At 47.4% G+C, this 12,492-nt stretch overlaps 1 protein-coding gene across 1 annotated transcript in view; it reads right to left on the reverse strand.

The window, feature by feature from the left end:
- cfap61 (cilia and flagella associated protein 61) overlaps positions 1–12,492 on the reverse strand; it is a 445,137-nt gene that overhangs the window by 405,391 nt on the left and 27,254 nt on the right. The window contains exon 2 of the mRNA XM_070889895.1: positions 459–608. Coding sequence (XP_070745996.1) covers positions 459–601 — 143 coding nt within the window. The 5' untranslated portion in view covers positions 602–608. The remainder of the gene's footprint in view (positions 1–458; positions 609–12,492) is intronic.

Consider the following 12,492-nt stretch of genomic DNA (forward strand, 5'->3'; position numbering starts at 1 on the left):
GTGGGCAGGGAAGTGGAGCTGAGCCCAAGATCAGATCAGCCATGATCTTATTAAATGGCGGAGCAGGCTCGAGAGGCCAAATGGCCCACTCCTGCTCCTACTGCTACTTGACCTGCTGGGTGTTTCCAGCAATTTCTGTTTTTATTTTATAATAAATTGCTGGCCTCCCCTTCCAGATAGAGAATGGTGCAGGAAAGGGCACCGTGATATAGGGCGAAGTGAGCTCTGAAGTTGGTGCATGTCTGTTAATCCCAACACCATTTGTTTGCAATCTTTCCTGTGTAGCCCTGGAACTTTAGCACAGGAATAAAAGGAAATTGAGATCAGACAATTTGAGCTGTAATTACTTCCAACAGGTGGCCTTTTTGTTCTCATAGTTGCAGTACTACTAACAAATAGATATATTAGCCATGCATGTTTCCATGGAAACTGCTTATCACTAGACATTCTTTACATACAGCAGATTGAGGACATTAATTCTTCCAAACATGGTGTTTGTACTTGGGGTGAACAGTTGCATAATCTGATGAGCATCCCGAGATTCTGTTCGTCTGACATTTATTACTCTGCTTCCTCCACCTGCAGCATATATAGTTGTCATCGTTGTTCTGTAAAAGAAGAGTGTACAGACATGGAACGGAAAGTTACAGCATTTCATGAGGCTATTTACTCAAGGTTGTAACAGCTGCAATTTGGCAGTTTGATCAAACTTTTCTGTCACATGTATTCAATCACATAAATTGAAAGGATATGATCATTGTATTCAAAAGCATTAAAAATATCCTACCTACAATAGCCACTATACTTCCAAGGAGGTAAATTAACTACCCTGTATTATGCATTACGTCTCAATTAAAATTGGATTCTACTGAGTCATGATTATATTTTAGGCTGTTATTAAAGAAGGAAATAGCACATGAGGTGATCAAAGACAACTGCCACATTTCCCCTCCAATCCAACACAGACTAAGACAGATAGGATAGCTTTGAGTTCCTAAATGAATTAAGTTTGGGCAGTTTCAACAAAATTCCTAATGAGTTAAAGTAAAAAAAACAGGCCTTAATTAATATAAATTGTAAATTTCACTTAAACATTTTTATTTGTTCTCAGAATGTGGTGGACGCGAGCACAATCACAATTTTTGCAATTCCTAGTTGTCTTGAGACAATGACAGTGGGCCTTCTCCTTGAACCACTTCAGTTCTTGTAGTGATGGTACTCCCAAGGGTGTTAGGTAGCACTTTCTAGGATGCTGCCCTACCAATGAGGAAGCAACAGTGATAACATGGATTGTTTCATCATTAGAGGAGTTGTGAATGGAGTTAAACACTGTGGAAACACCCGCCAGCAGCATCACTCCTGAAGTCACAGCGGGATGGTCAAAGATAAAGCAGCTGAAGATGGCTGGGTGCAGCAATTCCATTTGTGATTTGGCTCTTGTGAGGCCATGAGGCCGAAATTCAGTGCAGCCAGAAAGCTGGATTGTCCCCGATTAGCGCTACAAAGTTTGCGGCGGCCACTGGATCCAAATTCAGCTTTTTGACCATAAAAAAGTGTTCGTCTTATTAGCCCTTCAAATTTGAAAGTTTGCCATCTTATTTGGGATGTTATTCCCATGGGAAATTCATCTTTAGAGTGATGTGGCAGCTGCCATTGCAGCTCAGGTGCGCGGGAATGAGCATTTCGGGGCTGCTTTGGAGAGGATGACCACGGCTCTGCAAGAGTCGACGGAGCATCTAAGTGCTGTCATATCTGGTGGCTTTCAGACAGTTGTTGCTCGCAAGCAGTCTCAGCCGGATGCTTCCAGGACCTCAGTGTTGCTTTCGTGGCTGGGTCCACCAGGGACGGGCCACAAGGGACCTTCCGGTGTAGTGCCACAACACTGACCTGAGCTCCCTCAGATTGGTGGTAGTGGTATTTGTAATGTATGTACATAAGGTCTTCCCACCAACAGGAGGCACTACCGTCGGAGGTCCTAGGTTCATAGGTAAACTCGTGCTGGGCCAGCACGAGTGTACCTATGAACCTAGGACCTCCGACGGTAGTATTTAACCTGAACTTCATGTTATATCTTTAATACTCTTATGAATGACTCCACGAGGTCTAGTATTGTACTTGAGCTGTTGTGACCGTAGTCCCATTTATTGTAACTCCAGAATGAGGCACTAGTATGGTGAGCAGCCTTTTATACTGGGCCCTGCACACCTATGCAGGTGACCCTCAGGTCTCACACCGCAGTATCGTCTGGTGGCACACGTTATGTGACTATACAGTTAGTATACATGGTCTACATACATGACACTTCACCTTTGTATCCTCACTTCTGGAAGCCATTAAAGACTGATCAGGTTAAACCGCGTCACTGGCTCACATTACGGAGTTCATTGTATCATTTCATAGACTACAACTGGCGATGAGGCAAATACGAACCCACGCAAAAGTATGGCGAGGACAGCACGATCGAGTACTGTTGGAATTCTCGAGAGATTCAATGAGGGAGAGGATTGGGGCGATTTCACGGATCGTCTTGACCAGTATTTCGTGGCAAACAACCTAAACAAAGACAAGGATGCAGAGAAGCACAGGGCAGTTCTTCTCACCGTCTGTGGCCCCATGATCTATGCACTCATCAAGAATCTGCTCTCACTCACTCTTCCTACAGAAAAGGATTACAAAGAACTGTGTGCTGTAGTTCAGGAACACCTTAAACCCACGGAAGGAATCCTCCTATCCAGATATCGCTTCTAAACGCACATTCGTCCAGAAGGCCAGGATATAGCGTCATTTGTTGCCGACCTGAGACCTTGCAAATGTGGGCCTGCGTTGGAAGACATGCTGCGTGACTTTTGTGATCGAGGTCAATCACGAGACGATCTTAAGTAAGCTGCTGGCTGCGGAGACGCCGGACCTCAGGAAGTTCATCACCATCGCCCAGGCTTGCATGTCCATGCAGAAAAGCACGAAGCAGATATCGTGACAAAACAGGAACTCGACGGCAAGTACTGTGTACAAAATTATATTGATGGCCAGCAGAGCTACACATGGCAGGGCCTACTCGACTGCGTCTGCAAGACTGGGAGATGCTCAAAGTTCACCATCGAGGGCCTACTCAACTGCGTATGTGAGAACGGGAGCCGCTCAAAGTTCGCCATCAAGCGCCTACTTGATTGCGTATGCAAGAATGTGAGCCGCTCAAAGCTCGCCATCGCGCAAAAATCCGAGCTCAACGTGTTGGCGTTGCGGGGGCAATCACCGACCCCATCAATTCCGCTTCAGGCAGTATGTATGCAGAGGATGTGCGAAGACGGGGCATCTTCAGTGGACGTGTCAACAGCAGAGCAAGCGAGCTGCGACACACCACATGAATAGAAACATAGAGACATAGAAAATAGGTGCAGGAGAAGGCCATTTGAGCCTGCACCACCATTCAATAAGATCATGGCTCATCATTCACCTCAGTACCCCTTTCCTGCTTTCTCTCCATACCCCTTGATCCCTTTAGCAGTCAGGGTCATATCTAACTCCCTCTTGAATATATCTAACGAACTGCCATCAACAACTCTCTGCGGTAGAGAATTCCACAGGTTAACAACTCTCTGATTGAAGAAGTTTCTCCTCATCTCAGTCCTAAATGGATTACCCCTAATCCTTAGACTACGTCCCCTGGTTCTGGACTTCCCCAACATCGGGAACATTCTTCCTGTATCTAACCTGTCCAGTCCCGTCAGAATTTTATATGTTTCCATGAGATACCCTCTCATCCTTCGAAACTCCAGTGAATACATGCCCAGTCGATCCAGTCTCTCCTCATATGTCAGTCCTGCCATCCAGGGAATCAGTCTGGTGAACCTTCGCTGCACTCCCTCAATAGCAAGAATGTCCTTCCTCAGATTAGGGGACCAAAACTGAACACAATATTCCAGGTGTGGCCTCACCAAGGCTCTGTACAACTGCAGTAAGACCTCCCTGCTCCTATACTCAAATCCCCTAGCTATGAAGGCCAACATGCCATTTGCCTTCTTCACAGCCTGCTGTAGCTGCATGCCAAACTTCAATGACTGATGTACCATGACATCAGGTCTCATTGCACCTCCTCTTTTCCTAATCTGCCGCCATTCAGATAATATTCTGCCTTTGTGTTTTTGCCACCAAAGTGGATAACCTCACATTTATCCACATTATACTGCGTCTGCCATGCGTTTGCCCACTCACCTAACCTGTCCAAGTCACCCTGCAGCCTTTTAGCATCCTCCTCACAGCTCACACCGCCACCCAGCTTGGTGTCATCTGCAAACTTGGAGATATTACACTCAATTCTTTCATCTAAATCATTAATGTATATTGTAAATAGCTGGGTTCCCAGCACTGAGCCCCACGAGTCACTGCCTGCCATTCTGAAAAGGACCCGTTTATCCCGACTCTCTGCTTCCTGTCTACCAACCAATTCTCTATCCACATCAGTACATTACTCCCAATACCATGTGCTTTAATTTTGCACACCAATCTCTTGTGTGCGACCTTGTCAAAAGCATTGTGAAAGTCCAAATACACCACATCCACTGGTTCTCCCTTGTCCACTCTACTAGTTACATCCTCAAAAAATTCCAGAAGATTTGTCAAGCTTGATTTCCCTTTCATAAATCCATGCTTATTTGGACCGATCCGGTCACTGCTTTCCAAATGCGCTGCTATTTCATCTTTAATAATTGATTCCAACATTTTTCCCACTGCTGATGTCAGGCTAACCGGTCTATAATTACCAGTTTTCTCTCTCCCTCCTTTCTTAAAAAATGGTGTTACATTAGCTACCCCCCAGTCCATAGGAACTGATCCTGAGTCGACTGTTGGAAAATGATCACAAATGCATCCACTATTTCTAGGGCCACTTCCTTAAGTACTCTGGGATGCAGACTATCAGGCCCCGGGGATTTATCGGCCTTCAGTCCCATCAATTTCCCTAACACAATTTCACACCTAAAAAGGATTTCCTTCAGTTCCTCCTTCCCACTAGACCCTCGGTCCCCTAGTATTTCCGGAAGGTTATTTGTGTCTTCCTTCGTGAAGACAGAACCAAAGTATTTGTTCAACTGGTCCGCCATTTCTTTGTTCCCCATTATAAATTCACCTGAATCTGACTGCAAGGGACCTATGTTTATCTTCACTAGTCTTTTTCTCTTCACAGATCTATAGAAGCTTTTGCAGTCAGTTTTTGTGTTCCTCTCATACTCTATTTTCCCCCTCCTAATTAGACCCTTTGTCCGCCTCTGCTGAATTATAAAATTCTCCCAGTCCGCAAGTTTGCTGCTTTTTCTGGCCAATTTATATGCCTCTTCCTTGGATTTAACACTATCCTTAATTTCCCTTGTTAGCCACGGTTAAGCCACCTTCCTCGTTTTATTTTTACTCCAGATAGGGATGTACAATTGTTGAAGTTCATCCATGTGATCTTTAAATGTTTGTCATTGCCGATCCACCGTCAACCCTTTAAGTATCATTCGGCAGTCTATTCTAGCCAATTCATGTCTCATACCATCGAAGTTACCTTTCCTTAAGTTCAGGATCCTAATCTCTGAATTAACTGAGTCACTCTCCATCTTAATAAAGAATTCTACCATATTATGGTCACTCTTCCACAAGGGGCCTTGCACAACAAGATTGCTAATTAGTCCTTTCTCATTACACATCACCCAGTCTAGGATGGCCAGCCCTCTAGACATATTAGTCTAGAAAACCATCCCTAATACACTCCAGGAAATCCTCCTCCACCGCATTGCTACCAGTTTGGTTAGCCCAATCAATATGTAGATTAAAGTCGCCCATGATAACTGCTGTATCTTTATTGCACGCATCCCTAATTTCTTGTTTGATGTTGTCCCCAACCTCACTACTACTGTTTGGTGGTCTGTACACAACTCCCACTAGCATTTTCCACCCTTTGGTATTCGTAGCTCCACCCATACAGATTCCACATCATCCAAGTTAATGTCCTTCCATACTATTGCGTTAATTTCCTCTTTAACCAGCAATGCCACCCCACCTCCTTTTCCTTTCTGTCTATCCTTCCTGAATGTTGAATACCCCTGAATGTTGAGTTCCCAGCCTTGGTCACCCTGGAGCCATGTCTCCGTGATGCCAATTACATCATATCCATTAACAGCTATCTGCGCAGTTAATTCGTGCATCTTATTCCGAATACTCCTCGCTTTGAGGCACACTTTGCCCCTTTAGAATTTTGCTGTAATGTGGTCCTTTTTTGCTTTTTGCCTTGGGTTTCTCTGCCCTCCACTTTTTCTTTTCTTCTTTCAATCTTTTGCTCCTGCCCCAATTCTACTTCCCTCTGTCTCCCTGCATAGGTTCCCATCCCCCTGCCATATTTGTTTAACCACTCCCCAACAGCACTGGCAAACACTCCCCCTTGGACATTGATTCCGGTCCTACCCAGGTGCAGACCATCCGGTTTGTACTGGTCCCACCTCCCACAGAACCGGTTCCAATGTCCCAGGAATTTGAATCCCTCCCTTCTGCACCACTCCTCAAGCCATGTATTCATCTGAGCTATCCTGTGATTCCTACTCTGATGAGCACGTGCCACTGGGAGCAATCCTGAGGTTACTAACTTTGAGGTCCTAACTCCCTAAATTCATCTTGTTGGACTTTATCCCATTTTTTACCTATATTGTTGGTACCTATATGCACAACGAGAACTGGCTGTTCACCCTCCCCCTTCAAAATGTCCTGCAGCCGCTCTGAGACATCCTTGACCCTTGCACCAGGGAGGCAGCATACCACCTGGAGTCTCGATTGCGGCCGCAGAAACGTCTATCTATTCCCCTTACAATAGAATCACCTCCGTCTGTAGCTCTCCCACTCTTTTCTGCCCTCCTGTGCAGCAGAGCCACCTATGGTGCCATGAACTTGGCTGCTGCTGCTCTCCCCTGATGAGTCATCCCCCTCAACAGTACCCAAAGCGGTATATCTGTTTTGCAGGGGGATGACCGCAGGGGACCCCTGCACTACCTTCCTTCCACTGCTCTTCCTGTTGGTCAGCCATCCCCTATCTGGCTGTGTAACCTTTACCTGCGGTGTGGCCAACTCACTAAACGTGCTATTCACGACATCCTCAGCATTGCGGATGCTCCAGAGTAAATCCACCCGCAGCTCCAGTGCCGCAATGCGATCTGTCAGGTGCTGCAGCCGGATACACTTCCTGCACAGGTAGTCATCAGGGACACTGGGAGCGCCCCTGACTTCCCACATAGCACAGGAGGAGCATGACACGTGTCCGAGCTCCCCTGCCATGACTTAACCCTGAGATTAACTTAATTTGGCAACAACAATGATAAAGGTTCCCTACTGATAAAGGAAAAGAAAAAGAAAATCTATTCACCAATCACCAGCCAATCACTTACCCCCTTGGCTGTGACATCACCCTTCGATTTCTTTCTACTTCTTTTTTGCCTTCTCACCCTGCTGCAGCTGAGGATCAATTCAGCGATGCAGCCCGATGCATTCGAGAGCTCCGAGGAGGAAGTGTATAGCGTACATGCGTTCCTAACAAAGAGCCAACCGATAATGATGGAGGTAAAATTAAACGGCGTGCCGGTATCCATGGAATTAGACACGGGTGCGAGTCAATCGATAATGAGCCAGAGGACTTTCGAAAAGTTGTGGGAGACCAGGGCAGAGAGACCCAAGCTGAGTCCGATAAATGCGAAGTTGCGTACCTACACCAAAGAGCTCATACCAGTTATCGGTAGTGCAGCAATCAGAGTGTCGTACGAGGGAATGGTTCATGATCTCCCGTTATAGATTATCCCGGGTAACGGCCCATCGTTATTCGGCAGGAGTTAGCTCGAGAATATAAAATGGGAATGGTACAATATCAAAGCTTTGTCATCAGTGGATGATGATTTGTTTGAACCGGGAATTGGCAGCTTCAAGGGAGCCAAGGTGCAGATTCACCTAGGCCCAGACGCAAGGCCCATCCATCACAAAACCAGGGCGGTCCCGCACATGATGAGAGAAAAGGTCAAGCTCGAATTGGACAGGCTACAACGCGAGGGGGTCATCTCACCGGTCGAATTTAATGAATGGGCCAGTCCCATTGTTCCAGTGTTAAAGGGCGATAGTACGGTCAGGATTTGTGGAGTCTACAAGGTCATGATCAACCGAGTTTTGAAACAAGATCAGTACCTGCTGCCGAAAGCTGATGACCTGTTTGCAATGCTAGCCGAGGGAAAATCGTTCACCAAATTGGATCTAACGTCGGCCTACATGATACAGGAACTGGTTGAATCATCAAAGAAACTTACGTGCATCAACACGCACAAAGGACTGTTTACTTACAACAGGTGCCCTTTTGGCATTCGTTCAGCGGCAGCCATATTTCAGAGAAACATGGAGAGCCTATTGAAATCCATCCCCAGGACCATGGTATTCCAAGACATCATCCTAGTCACAGGTCGTGACACCGCCGAGCACCTGTACAATCTGGAAGAGGTTCTGCGTTGTCTGGACAAAGTGGGACTCAGGCTGAAACGTTCAAAGTGCGTTTTCATGGCACCAGAGGTCGAATTCCTTGGACAAAAGATTACTGCAGGCGGAATCAGGCCTACAGACGCAAAAACAGAGGCCATCAAAAATGCGCCCAGGCCCCAGAATGTGACGGAGCTGCGTTCGTTCCTGGGTCTTCTCAACTACTTCGGTAACTTCTTACCCAAATTGAGCACAGTATTAGAGCCTTTGCACAAGCTGCTTCAGAAGCTGGGTGTGGGGTGAACTTCAAGACAGAGTCTTTGAGAAGGCTAGAAATCTGTTGTGTTCCCACAAGCTACAGGTACTGTATGACCCATGCAAGCGTCTAGTTTTGACCTGTGATGCATCGTTCTATGGGGTCGGCTGCGTACTCCAGCAAGTCAATGAGTCAGGCAAACTACGACCAGTTGCATACGCGTCTCAAAGCCTGTCCAAGGCTATAGCATGGTAGAGAAAGAGGCTTTAGCATGTGTTTATGGGGTAAAAAAAAAATGCACCAGTACATGTTTGGGCTTCGCTTCAAGCTGGAAACCAGTCACAAGCCACTTATATCGTTGTTCTCGGAACATAAAGGTATCAATACCAATGCGTTGTCCCGCATCCATAGGTGGCCGCTGACATTATCTGCCTATGATTATGTAATTCGCCATAGACCAGGCACCGACTGATACGTCCTTACTATACAGTATAAATGCACATGAGGCCCATGCTTGAGAGAAAGTCAGTCTGTAACCTGTCCTTTATTCCATAGCACTCAAGTGATGAAGGTGGGTGGAGCTTCCCCTTTTATACCTGAAGGTCCAGGTTAGGAGTGTCTCCAAAAAGTTCACCACCTAGTGGTCACTGTTCTCACAGTGTACAACTTGTCAGTTTATACATGGGTTACAATGCTGGTTGAATACATGACACCGACAACTGCGCTGATGCATTGAGCCGGTTACCGTTGCCCACACCGGAGGTGGAAACGCCAATGCCTGCAGAGCTACTCATGGTCATGGATGCCTTTGAGAGTGAAGGGTCGCCTGTCACTGCGCAACAAGTTAAGACCTGGACCAGCCAGGATTCGACCCTATCGGTCGACCATCCCCAAGGAAATGGGTGATGAAACCGTACAGCCTTCGCAAAGATGAGTTTTCCATCCAGTCCGACTGTTTACTGTGGGGTAATCGTGTTGTAATGCCCAAGAAAGGCAGGGAGAGATTTGTACAGGAGCTACATAGTATGCATCTGGGTATTGTCACGATGAAGGCCATCACCAGGTCCCATGTTTGGTGGCCTGGCATTGACTCGAAGCTCCGCTCATTCTGTGGTCCTGGGCATCCAAACCGTGGTCTCGAATCCACATTGATTTTGCGGGCCCTTTCCTCGGTAAAATGTTTTTTGAGGTGGTGGATGCATACTCCAAATGGATAGAATGTGTGATCATGTCATCCAGCACTTCCACTGCCATCATTGAGAACCTGAGAGCCATGTTTGTCACACATGGTCTGCCAGACATCATTGTCAGCGACAACGGACGTGTGTCACGAGCCTGGAGTTTCAAGAGTTCATGAAACGCAACGCCATAAAACATGTGAGGTCAGCCCCGTTCAAACCCGCGTCCAATGGTCAAGCGGAGCGGGCAGTTCAAACCATCAAGCAGCGCCTGAAATGCGTAACTCATGGTTCCTTGCAGATACGCCTGTCATACATACTGCTCAGTTACAGGACAAGGCCACACACACTCACCGGGGTCCCGCCTGCGGAACTATTGATGGAGAGGCCTCAAAACCAGACTCTCTCTAGTCCATCCTGACCTTAACGATCATGTCAAAAACACAATGTCAACGGCAGCAGTGGTATCACGACTGCGCCGCAGTGTCACGTGACATATCTATAAATGACCCAGTTTATGTACTTAACCATGGTCAAGGGCCCAAGTGGTTCCCGGGCAATATTACAGATAAGGAGGGTAACCGGGTGTATATGGTTAAGCTCAAGAATGGGCAGATGTGCAGGAAACACATTGATCAAATCAAGCTAAGACATACTGACGAACCGGAACAGTTGGAAGAAGACACCACGAGCTTAGATGACCAACCAACTCACGTCCAGCCATCAGAAGAACCCACTGTGGTCAACGCCCAGCCCCAAGTCGTGAGAGACTCGGAAAGCACTGGGATTGTACTGAAACGGTCAACCAGGAAGCGAAAGGCTACGGACAGTTTGAACTTGTAATATGGATGTGTCAAGAACTGGGGGGGGGGGGGAAATGATGTAATGTAAGGTCTGCCCACCAACATGGGGCACTACCATCGGAGGTTCTAGGGTCATAGGTACACTCGTGCTGGGCCCGGTATATAACCTGAACTTCATCTTTGTATCCTCACTTCTGGAAGCCATTAAAGACTAACCAGGTTACACCTAGTCACTGGCTCACAGTACGGAGTTCATTGCATCATTTCATACACTACAGTATTATGCCGGCTCTCGTGTGTTATTCAGGCTCTTCGGGCCAGGATATGGATGATGCGCTCACTCCGGGTCGCAGACCTGTCACTCCGCCATTGCCTCCACATATGGCCTCGCCCAAGCCAAGTCAGACTGAACCCTCCCAGGAGGGTGTTGAGCAGTCTCCAGCCAGCCCATCCACATCCAAAGCTGCTCGAAGACGTCCCTGAAGGACATCTACAGTTTTCACACAGGGAACACAGCAGCCTTCACAGACCCATGAGGCAGCCACAAGGGAGACACTGAGGTGAAGTCGCTGATTAGGTATGCGCAAGATCATCATAGGCAATCCTTCGAAGTCGAGGATGACTTGCTTCCACTCTAAAAGTGAGTTCTCAGGTGGCTGAACAGTCCAATGCGGGACCTGCAGTCTCTGTCACAGGTGGGGCAGACAGTGGTTGAAGGAAAGGGTGGGTGGGGAGCCTGGGTTGCCGCATGCTCCTTCCGCTGTCTGCGTTTGGTTTCTGCATGTTCTTGGCGACGAGACTCGAGGTGCTCAGCGCCCTCCCGGATGCTCTTCTTCCACTTTGGGCGGTCTTGGGCCAGGGATTCCCAGTTGCCGGTGGGAATGCTGCCCTTTATCAAATAGACTTTGAGGGTGTCCTTGAATCGTTTCCTCTGCCCACCTGGGGCTTGCTTGCCGTGTCAAAGCTTCGAGAGGAGCACTTGCTTTTGGAGTCTCGTGTCAGGCATGCGGACAATGTAACCCGCCCAGCGGAGCTGATCGAGCATGGTCAGTGCTTCGTTGCTGGGGATGTTGGCCTGAGCGAGAACACTGACTTTGGTGCATCTGTCCTCCCAATGGATTTGCAAGATCTTGCGGAGGCAGCGTTGGTGGTACTTCTCTAGTGCTTTGAGGTGTCTGCTGGAAATAGTCCACGTCTCTGAGCCATATAAGAGGGTGGGTATCACTACTACCCTGTAGTCCATAAGCTTGGTGCCAGATTTGAGGTCCTAGTCTTCAAAAGCTCTCTTCCTCAGGCAATCGAAGGCTGCGCTGGCACACTGAAGGCGGTGTTGGATGTCGTGATCGATGTCTGCCCTTGCTGACAGTAGGCTCCCCAGATATGGACCTTTGGCTTACGGATGTTTAGTGTAAGGCCCATGCTTTTGTACACATCGGTGAAGGTGTTGATGATGGCTTGGAGTTTGGCCTCCAAGAGTGCGCAGATGCAAGCGTCATCTGTGTCATCTGCGTACTGAAGTTCGATGACAGAGGATGAAGCGACCTTGGATCTAGCCTGGATTCCCATTTTTTACCGCTCGGAATGCTGAGCTGGGGCAACATTTCCAGTCTGAGCCCCTGGATTGAGATTTCAGTTTTCTCTCTGTCAATCTCGGGATCTCTAATTCTCTCTTTCTAGTTTTTTTCCCCCTTTTATCTTTCTCTATTCTAGTTCTCTATTTCTCTCTCTCCCAATCAAATTTTCTCATTTTGTTTCTCTAGCCCTTTCCTCACTTCCATCT

Source organism: Pristiophorus japonicus, chromosome 9 (genome assembly GCF_044704955.1).
Source record: "Pristiophorus japonicus isolate sPriJap1 chromosome 9, sPriJap1.hap1, whole genome shotgun sequence".
Taxonomy (NCBI): Eukaryota; Metazoa; Chordata; class Chondrichthyes; family Pristiophoridae; genus Pristiophorus; species Pristiophorus japonicus.